The sequence below is a fragment of the Colius striatus genome, chromosome 5, assembly GCF_028858725.1.
Source record: "Colius striatus isolate bColStr4 chromosome 5, bColStr4.1.hap1, whole genome shotgun sequence".
Classification (NCBI taxonomy): Eukaryota; Metazoa; Chordata; class Aves; order Coliiformes; family Coliidae; genus Colius; species Colius striatus.
The window spans coordinates 56,845,424-56,863,540 of record NC_084763.1 but is presented as its reverse complement, the minus strand read 5'-3'; the positions used below and the strand labels follow the sequence as shown (position 1 = coordinate 56,863,540).

At 48.3% G+C, this 18,117-nt stretch overlaps 1 protein-coding gene across 1 annotated transcript in view; it reads right to left on the bottom strand.

Moving 5' to 3' along the window:
- Positions 1-2,887: 2,887 nt before the first annotated feature.
- The window catches only part of WNT9A (Wnt family member 9A), a 54,134-nt gene continuing 38,904 nt past the window's right edge, over positions 2,888-18,117 (bottom strand). Inside the window, exons 3-4 of the mRNA XM_061997171.1 lie at positions 14,540-14,802; positions 2,888-3,361 (exon numbers count right to left, since the gene is read on the bottom strand). Coding sequence (XP_061853155.1) covers positions 2,888-3,361; positions 14,540-14,802 — 737 coding nt within the window. The remainder of the gene's footprint in view (positions 3,362-14,539; positions 14,803-18,117) is intronic.

Genomic DNA, 18,117 nt, shown 5'->3' with positions numbered 1-18,117 from the left:
GCGGGGGGAAAAAAAAAGAACAGAGCCAGAAATAGTAATTCTGACCCAAAAAATCCTCCTGTTTCGAGCAGGTTTGGATCAAGCCTTACTTGGGAGGGGAAGAGCTATTCTAGCACACACACAAAAATGTAACAGTGAGTTTGCACATATGTGTGAGAGAGAGAGAGGAGACACAGGGGGAGAATTTAACATAATACCACATTGAAACCATAAGAAGGTCCTTCTGAAGGGCTTTACAATAAATAAATGTTCGTTCAATATTTCTATATATATATTTACGTGTCAGCACGTGTGTGTGTATAGACACACACACACATATGCACACGCTGAAGATTAGGTTTCTAGTCAGTTTGGTTTCTTTAAACCATTAGATAAACTGCTGGTGGGTGACTTTTCAAAGCAGTGCATCTCCCAGAAGCTGCGACACCTTCCCAACAACCTCCCACGGCGGAAGGGGCAAACACCCTGTGTGGATTCCTCCTTCTGCAGCACCACCCCAACCTCGAGAATTCCACAGCAAACAAGCAAACAAACCCCACAACCCAACTAAACCAAAAAGAGACAGCACACTTCACTTGGCAGAACCACAGAGCTGTTAACAGTAACATCCCGTCCCTCCCTATGCTCCCACCTCAAGATGTGATGCCAACGATGCCAATGCTGGACTGCAGCTATTTGTTACCAAGAAAAAGAAATCCTTTCTCCTCCCAGTAGATGCACATGAACAGGTTTAAATATTTGTGTCTACTATTTGGGGGGAAAATAATAATAAAAAGGAGGAGAGGAGAGGAGAGGAGAGGAGAGGAGAGGAGAGGAGAGGAGAGGAGAGGAGAGGAGAGGAGAGGAGAGGAGAGGAGAGGAGAGGAGAGGAGAGGAGAGGAGAGGCAAAAGGGGAGAGGAGAGGCAAAAGGGAAGAGGAGAGGCAAAAGGGAAGAGGAGAGGCAAAAGGGAAGAGAAGAGAAAAAAGAAGAGACAAAAGAAGAGACAAAAGAGAGAAGAGAGAAGAGAGAAGAGAGAAGAGAGAAGAGAGAAGAGAGAAGAGAGAAGAGAGAAGAAAAGAGAAAGGAGAAAAGAGAAAAGAAAAAAGAGAAAAGAGAAAGGAGAAAAGAGAAAAGAGAGAGAAAAGAGAAAAGAGAAAAGAGAAAAGAGAAAAGAGAGAGAAAAGAGAAAAGAGAAAAGAGAGGAAAAAAGATAAAAGATGTAAAAAAGTTAAATGACCTTGAAAAGCAATGGTCCATCTTGGCAAACTGCTCTCTTTTTGCTTGGTTAACATCTACTCCTACTTGAAAAACTCCAGCCACCTTTCCTCTTTTTGAGAATCAGACCAATGGCTTTATATAAAACCAGGTGGGAATTATTACTACCGGACAACCAAAAACTACTACCAAAAAGAAACTCGAATGCCCTCAGCTCTCTGCAGCGTCTCCTTAGAAAGCTTCGTTGAGGCATTCACCAGCTGCTTCCAATCCACTTTGCCACGACTGAAGGATATTGCTGCAACAAGTCCTGGGTCATAAGGATCCTCTTCAGAGGAAAAATAAAGAAGAAATGCTGAAGGTTGCCATCTATTTCACAGCATCAGAGCAATCTACCACTGCAGTCAATTCCTGGCTTCTTTGGCCACTTGAGAGCCCGTCTCTGGTTGTTCCGAATCCAACAGCTGGTGACCAGTTGTATTTTTAAGGTACAGTTCTCAATCTAGTGGTTAAAAACAATAAAACTGAATTAAATCGTAAGGTCATAGGGGTTTGCATACAGCTTGTATCGTGCACCACTGCCATGGTTTAGAGTAAATGGAATGATGACCTAGTAAAAAGAAAAAGTCAACTCCTCCAGAGGTCTGACCCAGTCCAAAGCACCTGCTATGCAATGCACGACAGCACTGCATTCCTGGGTGCACTCGAGTTTCTCTTCTCCTTCCTCAGAAACACACGTCCAAATTCAGCTGGCAAAAGACCCACAAGTTCCAGTTCAGATTTCTGAAGCAGCTACCACAGGGTGAATGTTTTGGATCGACAAGAGGGGGGAAGAGGAGAGAGAAAAAAATGAATCATGCACACCAAGTGAAAACAAAAGGGTCTAGTGGTTGTTTGTTAAAGAACATCATCAAAATTAAGACAGGGGTAGTGCTAAAGGAACTGCATCAGAAGAAAGTGATTGAAAAGGAACATATGATTGGACTGGGACAGGCACATCTGGTTTTCTACTGTCTTCCCAACACGGTGGACCCAAGGCTTTCCGAGCTGTACTTGGTGATCAAAGCACACGGACACGGAGCTGTCAATCAGAAGCTCACCCCTCCCAGGGGGTCTCTTTGTCAGAGCTTTGTTTGCTCAACGTGCAGAAACTCCACTGGAGGAAGCATCAGGGCTGCTCCCACCCACCCTACACACCTCCCTTCATTCTGAGGAGGGGAAATCAACGACTTGGCTTCCCCTGCCATCGCTTTCAAAGCAGGAAGATCTTTCTTTCATAGCTGCTTAGCTCTCTAAGCAGTTGGGTAAGCTGCAGGGATAGAGTAGCACAGGTTATTTATGCCAAAGAGAATACATTAGCCCGGGAGTTCATGGAGGATTGGTGAAACGATCGAGACGTTTCCGAGGACAAACGATCCGTCGGACTGTGCAGACGACTAAGGTGAAGGTCAACTGGTGTCTAACCCCAGTGTGACAGGCACTTATTTCCACGTGGTTGGACCTCATTCAAACTCAGTCTAAAAGAAAACAAAACAAAGAAAAAACAGCAACACAGCTGGGTCACCTGTACCCTACAAAGTGCTTATGTCTCAACATAGCTTCCAGATCCCAGAAGGTCAATCAAACCCTGTTTGTCTCCATACGTCGCCCGTCACCGAGGGTTGCCATCGAGCAGAGCAGGCGCCCATCGCTCAGTCTTTGCAGGTGTAAACCTCTTCTCTCTGGGTGCACTGCTTGCACTCCACGTAGCAGCACCAACGGACCTGGCACTGGCACGGCCGGGTGACCACCCGGCTCTGCGTGTTGTGCCCTCGGCCGCAGCAGATGCTGTCGCAGTTCTTGTCCTTGTAACATTTCCTTCCCGAGGTCCCAGGCGAGTACCTACTCATCATACAGAAGCTCGGGGAATCGTCAATGTAGACGAGATCCGTAGTCCTTGGGATCTGATCGCTGTGACCAGGGGTTGACTTCTTGGGTGGGGAGATGTCTCCTTCCCCCGTGGCCTCGTTGGTGGTGCTGCCCACTTTGAGCGACGTCTCGTACTTCTGCTTCAGCTGCTTCCCTATTTCGTGGAATGGAGAGAGCTGCCTCCAGCATGTGCGGACAGTACAGGATCCAGACACCCCGTGGCACTTACAGGTTGTCTCCACTCCGGCTTTGATGACCTGCAGACACACACAGAGCCCCAAGAGATAAATCAGTTATGGGGGAAGAAATCAAGCCACGGCAAAACAACCACCACAAACCCCACTCGCTAGGAGACACCTCTGGAACACAAAGTGGATGACAACACAAACATTTAACCGCTGGACGAGGACAGAAAACACATATTGCAGGAAATACTTGTGTCAACAGGGCCTGTTTTCCAGGAATATGACATTTGTGTGCCACAATATTGCTTTACTGGCTAGTTAATGATACCAGTAAGGTGTGCAACGGCTGTTTGGTGCTGGTATTCATCTCTGCAGACAAAGGTCTGAAGCTGTGATGCAACTAAGAGATTAACACATCATTTAACACCTATTTATCCAATAAGAACAAAGACATAAGATGTAACAAAAGCAGAAGGAATAAGTCTAGTGGAGGGAAGAGGGAGAGTGCTGCTCTAACACACACAAAAGCACACAGATGGTGAGGTACATGCTCCAGAACGTGAGCGTGGACAGCAGGAACTTTCTCCATACCACCGTAGACTTGCAGAGCTCCCAGTTAGCAGCACAGGCTCAGTGGAAACATGGTTAAACTGTGCTGTTTGAATCACCATGACTGAAACCAGCAGCTCCCAAAAACACCCAGACAACATCCTCCTGGCCAACTTGTCTTCAGGATCCTATTCCAGAGCGTGGTAGTGAGTTCAAAAGGACAAGTTTTGTTCTGCTAGCAATGAGGCAGCCTGTAGGTGCTTTCAGAAACTGAGTGCCATTGCCTGCTGGCCAAACACGTGCTTAATGAAGCACATTTTCACACAGGGTGAAGCACAAGGCTGCCACCTAAGTCTTCTCTGCCTTCCCTTTCTCTGAAAAGCTAAGAGATGAAGAAATGGAACACAAACCCCTGTGTGAGGGGCTCAGGAGTTCCAGGTGCTTTAAAGCAGCCCCAGGATTTACTCTGCCTTTTGTCCATAGATTAGAAACAGATACTTGCAGTTTTAGTTCTCCCTCCTCACTCCCTGAAATAAGTTACACTTTGACTGTAAATGGGAAAGGTATAACCATCCCACGCACCAGCACAGGCTGGGGGTGACCTGCTGGAGAGCAGCTCTGCAGAGAGAGACCTGGGAGTGCTGGTTGATAATAAGCTAAATATGAGCCAGCAATGTGCCCTCGTGGGCAAGAAGCCAATGGCAGTCTGGGGGCAGCAAGAAGAGTGTGGGCAGCAGGTTGAGGGAGGTTCTTCTCCCTCTCTGCTTTGCCCTGGTGAGGCCTCATCTGGAGTCCTGTGTCCAGTTCTGGGCTCCTCAGCTCAAGAGGGACAGGGAAGTGCTGGAGAGAGGCCAGCACAGGGCCACCAAGATGATCAGGGGACTGGAACATCTTCCATACAAGAAAAGGCTGTGGGATCTGGGGCTGTTTAGTCTGGAGAAGAGGAGACTGAGGGGGGATCTTATTGACATTTATAAATATCTAAAGGGTGGGTGTCAGGAGGTTGGGACATCCCTTTTTTCTATAGTAGATAGCAACAGGACAAGAGGTGATGGGATGAAGCTGGAACACAAAACATTCCACTTAAACATAAGAAGAAACTATTTCACTGTTTCAGTGAGGGAGCCCTGGCACAGGCTGCCCAGAGGGGTTGTGGAGTCTCCTTCCTTGGAGGGCTTCAAGACCTGCCTGGACATGTTCCTGTTTGACCTGATCTAGGTGAACCTGCTTCTGCAGGGGGGTTGGACTGGATGATCTCTAAAGGTCCTTTCCAACCCCTACCATTCTATTCTGTTCTATTCTATTCTATTCTATTCTATTCTATTCTATTCTATTCTATTCTCCCTTTAAAACAGCAAGTTAGAACAGAGTTTGTTTTATAGAGGTGCCTCCTGTCAAGGTACTACTGGAAGTGCCCTTCCTTTGGGCATCTATGGTAGCTGAAAAAGAAAAACAATCTCCTCCCTCTGCCCATGATGGCATCTGCCTACATTACAGTCCCATGACAGCAGAGGACTGGCTCCAGTCCATTCCCTGACCATCCGGTTCTGAGTGATTTGGCTGCATGAGTCCTGCTGAGCACCATGTGCAAATGTTCAATAGGTCACGGGCTCAGAATTGGGGTCTGGCCCAATCCTGATATTACGGAGACGTTTTTAGAACGACAGTGAGCATAATACAGCCTTCAGCAAAGCCCAGCCAATGGTCACACTTCATTCCTGTGACAGCCAAGACCTTTCCAAATGCAATCCAATAATACACAGTAGCGTTCAAACAAGTGACGGGTTACAGAGAGGGATGTGTTGCTGCTTATAGTACTCAGCTGGGCCGGCTTGGTTAGGGGCTGTCACGCTTTGTGTGCCAAAGTGTCTAGCCAACACTGTTAGACAAGAGCCTACAGAACACATTTCAATACTGACAGGGGGGAAGGGACAAAAACCAACCCAGACAACCTCACCCAAACCATCCCTTCTGGAAAGTCTCGTTTCACTGGTTAGCCACAAGTGAGAGTGGTCATGCGAAACAAAGCTCTGACACCTGATTTCACGCCCAGACCATCAGCAAGCTGGGGAAGATCATCCAGATCTCAGACTGGAGCGTCTTCCTGATGAGGAAAGGCTGTGGGAACTGGTGCTGCTCAGTCTGGAGGACACTGAGGGATCTCGTTAATGCTTATAAGTGTATAAACGGTGGATGTCAGGAGGTTGGGGCAGCACTTTTTCCTATTGTACCTAATGCTAGGACAAGGGGTGATGGGATGAAGCTGGAACACAAAAAGCCTTATTTAAACATAAAGAAAAGCTGTTTCAGTGGGGGAGCCCTGGCTCAGGCTGCCCAGGGAGGGTGTGGAGGCTCCTTCCTTGGAGGGAAGGACACGTTGCTGTGTGACCTGATCTAGGTGGACCTGCTTTGGCAGGGGAGTTGGACTGGATGATCTCTAGAGGTCCCTTCCAACATTGTAAGATATTGCTCTTTGTTACCAGCTGCCCTTCCAGGTGCACAGAGGTCTCTCAGTTGGTACTAATCCCACTCTCCCTGAGTTTAATATGTGGTGAATAAAGCCCATAAGGAATCCCTGTCTTTTTCCTGAGTCAGTCTAACTCCTCGTTAAGCAGTGCCTAGGACAGCTTTGATGTCATGTACCTGTGGACCAAAGCACAAAAGGTTTCCCTTGTCCCTGTTCTCATGAACACACTAGCTCACAAAATCCAGCATGTGGATTTTCTTCTGGCCACTGCATGTGTGGTGCACCCCAACCACCTCATAAACATTCTCCTTGGAGGGCCAGGAAGGGCTCAAGAATGTTATGAGGCAGCTCTAGTAAAAATCCTAGAGAAACTTCTTCCCCAGGCAGCCTCCCCTGCTGCTGTCAGTCACGATGCAGCAACTCAAGGTGATGTGTGATGGAGAACTGCTGCCTGCATGCCCCTAACCACCCATGAGCCAAAATGAATCCTGCCAAACACCTTCTGTTTCATCCCCCATTCTTCCAGGAGAACTCTCCTCCTCTTGTTGCAGGCTCCTGTCAGACTCTTAAATCCATTCCTTCAGGAAACGGAGCGAGACTTATCCAAGTCAGCAGGTTGCTTGGAGCAGTGTTGGAGAAACCTCTCCTGGCTGGGCCCTGAGACAAATGGCTAAATGTCTAGATCATGCTTTCAGACCTGGAAGAACTTCCAAGCTAGAGTAACTTAGCTTTTATAAATCAAAAACACTCTAGAGGAGAATAAGACTTTTAACACAAGCTTGTCCTGTCAAGAGAGACAGGTAGCTCTTGGTTGGTTTTTCCAGGCACATCATGCAGTTCAGAGCCTCATCTGCCACCATCCTACATAGACTTGATCACACACACACAGCCTCACCAATTATTAAACAACCATATTTCATCTACACTATGGCAAAGCAACCACGTGCACGCTTCTATGTTGTCACAGCCATGAAGCAAAACCTATTAGCTGAAATGTAAAGCACCTTCCATGCTCCCCAGGGGCTAAATGCCATAGCTACCACACATCAGACTCATAGTAACTCAGGAGTAAGAACAAGTGTGCAGTTGAATCCTTGTTGAGAGCTTCTCCCATGAAAGTAACACTGAATGATGACAATCGGTGCTCGGGGACAGCATCACACCTTGAAATTGTGGTAGTGCCACAAATAGGAATGGCAGTTTGAGAGGAATATCGAGTTTTGAGCAAACTAGTTTGACTCAGGAACACAAACTGCCATTGATGTTGTCGTGAGAACAACAAATACCGACCAAGGCACAAGAAGGGAAACAATTACGATGGAGGCAAGCCTGAACTGTCTTTATCAGTGCTTGCTGCTAAGGGGAAATTAGATAGCACTGCAGGACCGCCTGCCCAAATAGCTTTACAAGAGCCACAGGGAAAAGGGATCACAGCAGAGCATTGCTATGCAACACGTAATCCTTCCTCACAACAATGGTTTGCTACGAAGCTCAGACTAAGTGCCCCCGTAATGATCGGTCTCAGACATGCTGCAACACACAATTTCTCAGTGTTTTAGCTGAAACGCCGAGGACAGATTCCCATTCATTCCCAGCTGGGTCACGGGGCTCTGGCAGTGGTTATTTCAGACAACTCTTGTCTGGGCAGCAGCAGCCCGAAGCGGACGCTCAGCCGTGGGAATTCCTCGGTTAGAGCCGCGCTGTCGTCATGGCTGGTCTGAGGCTCCAAGGCCTCAAACCATTCGCTATGGTTTGGGGGAGAGGAGGGAGCAGATGAGCCTCCTTAGAGTCAGCTCATCCAGGAAAAAGCCTGCCCTCGTCTTCTCTTTCTTCAGAAGGTTTGAGGGCGCTTCTTTGCAGGTCAAATCTCTTCCATCCTCCATATGCATTACCCTCTCTCCATTTAAACAGGCTCGGCTATTCTCTCAGCCCCAGGATTAATGTCTGTTTGGACAGCAGCCACAGTCCCCATTCCATCAGACTGCCCAAACAACTGGAAGACCAGACTTGTCCCTTAACATGGGCCATTACTTGAATTACCCAATTTTCACAGATTTAAGTTTTTCTTTCTTCCTTCCCTTCCCTTTTTCTGTCTTTAGAAAAAACCCTCTTCTTTGGAGCCTTTCTTCCAGAAGTTCTCCTTTCCTTCTTCAAAAACATGAACACTCGTATCTTAGTGAAACGGGCATTAAGATAAAACAGAATAACATAACCCTACTTTAAACTGAGAGCCTCAGAAGTGTTCCCCTCCCCTCCACTTCCAATATTCCTCGTGTGCTCCACATGCAAAGAAAGCTCCACACAAACAACTAACTGTAATCATGGGACACAGCAAGCAATTTTTTCCACAGTGATCATTTCCAGGTCTTAGAAAGACTTTGGGCTGAGCCAATCTCAGCCTGAAAGGTGGGGAGGAAATCCAGGGAGCATGCTTATGCAATTCCTACCCATCATAACCTGGAGTGACCAACACTAGTGGTGAGCCTGCAAGTTCATGTCTGCGTGGAAACAGATAGTCTCAGCGAGGCTGTTTGCTAGAGTTGACTTGTACTTTGGTAGAAGTGTGATGCTAGATTTCTTGCTCCAAACACACTCCTAAAGAAACTGCTTAAAGGATGCATTAGCGCTCTTTTTTCCCTCCCCAACTGCATTAGGAAGCTCATATGGACTTGTCTCCAAAAGAGCAATTATTACTGGTTTTGAGAGTGTAGAAAAACAGAGGGGTTTGGCATTTAAGTTTGACAAACCCTGGAGTTGGACTGGAATCACGTTTGATGGGAGGAATTGTCCCAGACAGGATGGGCAGTGCTTGTAAACACTGTCTCTGCAAAGGGAGACCAGGGGGCAAGTCTCTGCTTTGCTACGCCTGTGTGTGACCTTTAGTAAAGTCACTTAATCTTGCTGGGTCTCAGTTTCCTCACTGTAAAACGGAGAGGGGTGGTATGCTCTGGTAACATGTTATGTGATAGCTCCCAGAGTTCCTCAGACAGATGATAGCTGGGCAAGCATCTACCTGACATGGAGAGCCACAGCACAGGAGGCACGCTCAAGCCTTGAGATAGATCCCTGTCAGCAGCACCTAAGGGGAAAAGCCACTCCTTGCATGGGCTTCCAAAGCAAGCAAGTCAACAGCAAGGAAAAGTCCACAACCCTCCCACCATCCTCTCCAGAGCATCCCACGTGGTTTCAGAGATGCAGGCATAAGGTGTCTCTGCATTTGAACCCTGCAGCAACAAGGGTGACAAGGATTCTTCAGGAACATGCACACAGCCTGCACAGACCAAAACTTATGGGTTAATGTTGTGCCAAAACTGCTAAGCCTCCTGAAGGCAACCAGTTATAATGCCTAAAGAGAGGCCTTTCAGGGGAGAAAATGTTCTTGTTCTCCATATCTGCTCTCCAATAGTTTTGCACTAAACGCTCATGAAGACTGTGGTTATACCCCTGACTTCAAAGTCCTGAAGGTAAAAGCTTGTGTCTGTCCTTCTGGAAGGATAAAGGGAAAAGGGAATGAGAGCATGACTGGGTTTTTTTCATCTTCTTGGGTAGGAGCAGCCCCCTTTAATAGTGCCCCTTGGATCTGTAAGACATGCTTGACCAGACATACCTCTGGAAGAGGTCAGCACTCCTGGGATTAAGAAACTTAGCAACGCTCCAGAGAGGGAGTTGGAAAGTCATGTTTAATGATACTTTGCTGAGAAACTGGGCAAATTTAATTAAAACATCACTTACTCAAGCCCAGTGGAACTAATTGAGTGCTCTAATATTCCGACTTTTCATTAATGGGTTACAAAAGAGGGCTGCACTTGTGTGTTCAGGGGGGAAAAAAGGGGGGAGGAAACAGAGAAGAGGGAGCTTTAGCAAGGCTGCCTGTGCTTCATTTAATATAACCAGGAAACTTCATTGCTGGCAACAGAGCTTTAATACAGTTGACTTCTCTCACCACCACCACCGCCCCCATCCCCTTGACACAAACACACATCTCCCCCCACCCCCAACACACACCCTCTCCACCCAAGACCCCTCTCTAAAAGAATAGCTGAATGAGTAAGAGTAGATTTGGCAAAGGAAGGGAAATTGCTTTTTTAATAAGTGGTCTATTCAGAGCTCCTACTTTTCAATAAAGAGAAGGCTGGAGAAGTCCTGGTCTAATTACCCCATCCTCACACCAGACAAGCTCACCCTTTCATTAACGATTGAGGTCATATCATATAACTTTGTGAGCCATCACAGGCACAACATGTTCAGGGCTTATTTCATTGGTGGCAGCAAAATTACAGTCAGCCCATCAAGGTTGTAAAAAAAAAAACCACCACACAACCCAGAAGTAAAATCATAATTAAATGAGAAAGTCTACCAAGAGACATTAAAACTAGGCGGGATGGGATAATGTCACCCTCGCTGAGCCACGCAGATTGCTTGCTCCTGTGACACCATGGAGAAACTGCCGTGTTGACCAGAGGGATACAGCCTAGTGGCTGCCAAACCAGTCAATTAAGCAAAGGTCCTTCTTTTGCTGGGCCTCAAGGGACTGTTTATACATTCTGTCATGGTTGGGAGTAACGAGACAGGAAGGATTATGTGTCGTTAAGAATCAGGGAGAGACCACCAAGCTTGTGCTGTGTCTTTTATAGCAGTTCTCCACATGGCACATCCATACGTAGACTGTAAGTAAACCAAGATAGGCTGGCACTGCAGCAAGCTCCTGTGGCAAAACAAAGTACGGAAAAGAAAGTATCTTTTGTCCATTCTCAGCCCAGTCCAAAAAGCAGCCTGTGGTGCAGCAAAGGTTTTGGGTCGTGCATGTATGGCTTCGCTAACAGACATAGAATCTGCTTGTTGGTTAGGGGCGAAAACCACAGTGGGTGCTGAGCAGGAATTCAGGAGGGCTGGCTCCAGCCTCCTGCTCCATCACCAGCTTGCTGTATGACCTTGGGGAAGGTATTCAGTTTGCATTGTAGCTGCTGCTTGAAATGGCCAGCACTTTTTTTGGAACCCACAGGAGCATTTTAACACATTAGAAGACATAAGAGCATCTTAGTTTTATGAGCAATCCAGTTCAAAATGGTTCAGTTCCCAAATGGCACAAACTAAGGCTATCTGGACCTCTGTATTGACTTTGCTTCACATCAAATCAAATACATATGAGTTATTGTGTCAGGAGGATGGAGCCAGGCTGTTCTCCATTATGTCCAACAATAGGACAAGGGGCAATGGGGACAAGCTGGAACAGAAGAGCTTCCAAAGAAACACAAGGAAAAGCTTCTTCCCTGTTGAGGTGAGGGAGCCCTGGCAGGGGCTGCCCAGATGGGCTGTGGAGGCTCCTTCTCTGGAGACATCCCAGACCCAGCTGGATGAGTCCCTGTGTGCCCTGCTCTAGGTGGTGCTGCTCTGGCAGGGGGGTTGCACTGGATGAGCTTTCCAGGTCCCTTCCAACCCTTAAGATTCTGTGATTAAGTAACCAAACCAGGTTAGTTCAGACTGTCACAGATACTAGGTTGGCATCCCATTTCTCAGTGGTTGGGAAGTCCACACAACAGCAGTTAGTTGATGGGCAGCTGCTTTGGAGAAGGTAGAGGAAACAAGCCAAATTTTATGTTTAACCCACTTTCACCAAGGAAAACATCAAGGGAAACATCCCCCTCCACCAATACTGTGCTTGCAGGGGGACCAGGAGGAAAGGGGCAGACTGGGTGTAGGTTAACATCAGGGTCAAGTGTGTGCGGTGCCAGAGACAACCCATCAGTCACACAAAGAAGGTCAATGCTCAGGCTTTAAAACAGCTTCAGATTCCAAAATATCGAAACAAGACCTTGATACTCAAGCCATCTCTGACTTGAACATCTCTGGTCATCATCTTCATGACATCACATTGTGCCAGTGCTTTAGGACCAAATACCTTGACTATATGGATGTCTGTTCTCCCAATCTTGAACCAGCATCCTCCTAAAAGCTTCCTCTCAGCGTGCACTTCCCTTGCTCCCTGCCTGCCTTTGTGGCATTGTTGTGAATCCCGTGGGCTGCTTGTCTGACTTTTCCTTCAGACTAGGGCACAATTATTCCAGGAGCATAAACCAAGAGACCATTTCAACTGATGCTGCAAATAGGCAAGGAAAGCTGTCAGACAGCAATACCGACTCGACAGACACGGCGTGGGTGGACAAAAATAGGAACACTGGATCACTGACCTGCAGCAAAGGTCTTGGACTTGGATTGCCATGAGGGTTCTGTCTGGGCAACCGTCACAACTGTTACTCAGCTGTTTAGCTGCAGATATTACACTACTGCTGCTTAGAAAGGGCTGCTGATGACCAGAGCCTGGCTGTGCCAAGCAAAGTGGAGGCAAAGGAGAGTCCGTGACATCTCCCCTTCCCCTGAGAACTAACTCACAATGAGATCAGGACAAGAAAGGGCAGGAAGAAAAGGGAAATCCCTCCTTCTCATCCTCGGAGTTCATTTAGCTCAAAGTCACAGAGACAGTATAGAGCAGAGATGAAGAAGGACACCTAACCTAAAGGCAAGATACAAGACCTATCAGCCACATGGGCATCCTGACTGCAGCTACTGGGGTGGAGAGCACTGGGAGGTAGGTTCAATCCCTTGGGCAACCCTTTTAGCCACACCACTGTTGGAAGATAGTCATGTAGTTAGAAGAATATGTCAATGGCACCTAAAGCCTCAGCCTTGTAAGTTTTGACAAGACTGTTTTCTATGACTCTGGAAAGGAAGGAGAGCTGAGACATCTCATAGCGATCTCCAGCAGGAAATCACAGTCTCCATGGACCACTTTCTCTCTCCATTTTCAGTCCCACCTGCTTCATAGCTCCAGAGAGTTGTGACAGGCCCTTGGGAAGAACCAGCCATGAGGATTTAAACAAGTTTCATCACCCTGCAAAGCCTGTTTCACGCGCCAAAGAGCTGCAACGGGAGTTCAGAGGCACTGAGCCTTTTAACACAGAGGCAGAAAAGCTCTCAAAGCCAGACACCAACTAAACCCAGGATATTTCTAATCCTGATCTCAGTGCTGTTTAGGAGCATCTGGTGGTGGGGAGTGGGGGAGACTTTTTTGCTGGCCAGCACTGGTGGCATTCTCCAATGCCCTGACTCTGTCATGGGGAATGACATTTTATGCATACACACAGGAACAACTGAGCTGGGGTGGTGATTCCTAGAATGCACAACTGGCTGGGCTGCATTTGCCTGGGAAACTGGAGACTCAGGTCCCCCCATCCCAGCCTCAACCCTCCATCCAATCACACGGACAATAACAAGGCTCAAAGGCTATTTATAGCCTTACAGTATGTCCCCCTTCGAGGTTGGTGCAATGAAACACTGATCCTAAGCACCTGTGCTGGCCAATCTGAGGGATTTTCATGTTTGAGCAACTCTAGGCTAGGTACAGCCAAGCAGATTATGGCAGAAGGTGGAAAGCCCCTTCCGTTACCCTCCCTTGCTGAGATGACCCAGCAATTGCAGACACTTTGTCCTTTACATCAGTCCTGCAGGGAGGCCCCCAGGCAGGAGGGCAAAGCCTTGTGAGAAGGATGTGAGGAATAGAGCAAAAAGTCCTTCAGCAGAGAGGATAAGGATGGGGAAAAACACGAGAAACAAATAAGGACTATACACCCAAGCACTGTCAGCTCTGGATCCATCAGCTCTGGGTGATATGGAAGGCTTCTGTCAGGAAACGAGGTTAAAGGGACTTTTAGGACAGAGATCAGTCAGACAGTAACATCTACTCCCTGGTTCTTCACCAGCTGTTTGTCCAGACAGTTTTAAAGAAGCCCAGCTATGGAGATGCTACTGTCCCTACTCCACTGAACTGCTGCAACAAAAGCATTCCTCAACCTGTGTTGGGGCAGCAGGAATCCCTTCCTCCTTGTCTTACCTCAGGTAAGCCTGAAGAGCCTGTCTTCCCAGCTCTTTATAGTGCAAGACCCTCTCCTCCCTGTGGAAAGCCAGCAATCTTTGTCCCCACCTCATGCCTTCTGGACCTGGTCAGCCCTGTTTCTTTCCCCTCCGTTCTCCCTCCAATAGTTTTGCACAACTCTTGAAGCACAGCGACAAAATCAGGGTATGATCCTATAACTGAGACTTCACCCTTCCAGCAGAAGAATCACTCTGTGCATTTTCCATCCAACGCTCCTAGTGCAACAGCACCTTATTGCCCCCACAAACCCTCCCCACAGCACGAAACTCCCACCCACCAACCCCAAGAAGTCTTCCCTCTGTACCTTCATGCCCACGAGGTTGTTATGGAAGTCTACTCTGGCTCGTAGGTCCTTGTTGGGTTTCCTCCCCAGGAACTCCTTGACAAACTTGTTGCTGTACTTGAGGTTGTCCCCACAGCCACCCCACTGCCAAGCCTCACGGTTCTCCAGGTCGGGGGCCTCGTCGCAGGTGCAACGCTCCATCCGGCCCGCGCTGCACGCCTTGGCCATGGCGTGTGTCAGCCCCGCCGAGGATATCGCGTACAAAAACGCTGTCTCCTTAAAACCTGCAAGACAGGAGCGACAGGCTTGAAGGAATTCAGGCAAAACCCACCGTGGGAAGAGTTTGAGCAACGTCAAAAGCTCCATGCGCAGCACTGACGGTGGGGAGGGTGCAGGGGAGACCAAGGAATGATGGGTCGAGCCAGCACTCAAAGGAGGAAGGGCTGAGGGATCTGGGGCTGTTGAGCCTGGAGAAAAGAAGGCTCAGGGGAGACCTTCTTGCTCTCTACAACTACCTGAAGGGAAGCTGTAGTGAGGTGGGAGTGGGTCTGTTCTCCCTGGTGACAAGCAGCAGAACAGGAGGAAACAGCATCAAGTTGTGCCAGGGATGTTCAGGCTGGATGTGAGGAGGAATTTCTTTGCTGCCAGGGCTGTCAGGCATTGGAACAGCTGCCCAGGGAGCTGCTGGAGTCACTGTCCCTGGAGGGGTTTCAGAGCAGGGTGGGTGTTGCACTGGGCTGGTGGTTGATAGGGCTGGGACAGAGGCTCCATGAGCTTAAAGGGCTCTTCCAGCCAAAACCATTCCATGATTCAAAGAATGCAAATAAAATCTGGCCATCTCTGTGTCTGTCACTCTGAAGGCAGCCTCTGCTCACAAACACAGAGGTGAGCAAGGGCTGGACAGGCCATGAAGGAACCGTTACCATAGTACAGAAACACTGCTACCAAGAAGACACCAAACAGCAGGAACCCAGCACAGACTTCCAGTTTGATGATTGGTGTAAAAACCATGAGTGCCCCTTGTTCTTCCCTCTCCCCCTAAAAGAGAGTAAATCACTGGGTCGTACTCCAGTCCAACAGGACTGTTAACAGGAGGCACCTGAGCACTGGGAAGCACACAGCAGCCAGCCCATCACCTACAGCATCTCACTCAAACGCCTCAAAACACAGCTCGTGCTTCAAACCTTCCACACACAACCCTTTTTTACACCTCCATCCTCACCTACAGGGATGTGACAGCATCTGTTACCCCAAGAGGTAAACTGAGGCCCAGAGAGACCCACGATTTTAATCCAAATGATACAAGTCAGAAACAAAAAGCAAACATGGCTGTATTTATAGCCCCTCATTCTCTGGCTATGGAAGCTGTAAACGACTGCATATTTGGGATGCAATTCCAGAACAGCTTTGGACCAGACTCAAGAAATCCCCCACTCAAAAATAACTCAAGTGGATGGTGACAGTAGTGGATATATCTGTAAGCTGGTGTGTCAAGCAAGGACATGCAGAGACACTGCCAGGTCATTTTTGGAACTGTTCCTTGGGAGGCTCATGGTAGCCCAAGCGAGCCCTGGCCCATCCTCAGAGCCTGCCTTCCCCAAAGCACTCCCAGCTGCAGGATGCTGGACTTCAGCAGAAAAACAATGACAATCCAGTCCAGGAGATTGAGGTTTGGTCCTCTCAAGGGGGCTGACTCAAACCAGGTTGTGGTAGGAATTGTCCAACTGATCTGCTGCTCACCTGGAAAAGAAGAGCAGGAACTTTTCCTTTACTGGAAGGAAGGGTGAAATAAAAAAGGGCTCAACTCTGCACTCACTGAGGACAGCACAAAGAGTGGTCAAGGTTGAGAAACCAAATTTGGTCTCCTTGATGTTAGACCATATCCTCTGTTAGTCCAGAAACACCTCCAGCATTGCAAACTCTTTCACTGGGAGTGGTAAGAGAATTCTTTACCTAATTCCCACAGCCAGAACTTATGGGTGTGCAGACCACTGAACCCCTCTGGGTAGAAAATGCCTTGTAAGCAGCTTTCATTTTCTCTAGGCTAGTTCAGGTTTTTCTAGGTTCCTCCCCAGGTCAAACTGCCCAAACACCTATGAGAGGGATGCTTCTGCTACAGACAGATGCTCCAAGTCCCTGTGCTTCCTGATGGAGATATAATTTGATGTAAGACCGTACAATTTGTCTCTTGCAGAAAGTCCTCGATGGATGAGGGTGTGTAAACCCTCCTCTGAGACTCTGAGGCACCGCATCTAGCAGCAAAGAGCCTGATGTGGTCTGGTCTAGGAGACAGCTCAGATCTACAACCTGCTTGAAGTGCTCCTGGTCTGGAGCACTGAGCAGTCGTGAAGTCCCAGAAGGGAGCCAGTGCTGTGCAACCACAAGGCTTTGACAGCAAGCCAGGGAGAAAGAACACTTCGTTTGCCAAATCCTCCCTCCACTCTCTGTCAATCTCCCCATCAGCTTCAGCTCTATTCCTCCTCATTCCCCATCCCCAAAAGCTCCACAGTCTCCCGGTGCCCATCAGCACGGGTATCATCTCTCCCACAGGCAGCTCAGGCGGCTTCCAACCCAGTCCATGTGACATTTGGCTCTGGCCAGGTTTAAAACCATCTCTGCCACGCACTATTTGATTGCACCAAGATATTTTGTAACAAGATAATGAGCTTTAAATCAATGCAGGCATTCTAACCCCTCCGGTGCATCGACAGCCTGCCGTCCGCAGCTATCCAGTTTCAGCCATTTCCAAAATTGCTCGTGAGGATCCAGAGAGGATAACGAGTCCCTTAAACAATCCCCCGTTATTTTAAGACACAGGCTGCAAATCAGCCCAAGTTGCAAACCAGCAGCCAGGTTGTTCTGGGGAACAAGTGGAAAGATAGAGGGAGAAACGTTCCTTAAACGAAATGGGAAGCGAGGGGAGTGAGTCTCTTCCCCACTCCCCTGCTTGAAAAGCTGCTGTGGTCCTGGAGGGGAGGAAGCGAGCCCACACTGATGCCTTTGAACAGTTGTGTCTCAGTGGGTGATACATGTGCCTCTTTGCCCTGGGGTATCACTTGCTGCAATGCTGAACCAGGAACCAGCAGCTCCCGGAGAGGAGGAGAAAGATTTACAGGGCAGCGTTGTTATGCTGCAGGACAACATCTGAAGGATTTACAGCAGCGGTGGAGGGCAGAGATGTTGCAGGGGCATAAAACATGGAAGAATGAGACAGCAGGCAGAGCCTTGCAACCCTCAGAGCTACCATTTATCACAATGGGTCTTGACACGGCGGGGGCGGGCGTGGGGCAGTTCTCCATGGTGTTTTAAGGCAGCTCAGCTTCAGGCTGCTGTGAAATGCCCCTTGCTGAGGGCTGCCCATGGGGACAGGCACATCTGAAGGAACAAGCTGTGGCCTCCAGGTGTCAGCAAGAGAAAGTGCTTGGCTTTCCCAAGGCACCAGCAACCCAGGGACTCCTCTGGCACGCAAGGATATTTTTAAATGTCTTGCAGCCCTGGCTAGACCTCTTGAATTTCATAAGAACCTTCCTTGTTTCCACCACAGTGACAGTGCACTAGTTAAGCTCTAGTGCTTCTGAATTACCCCTCCTTGCTAATCA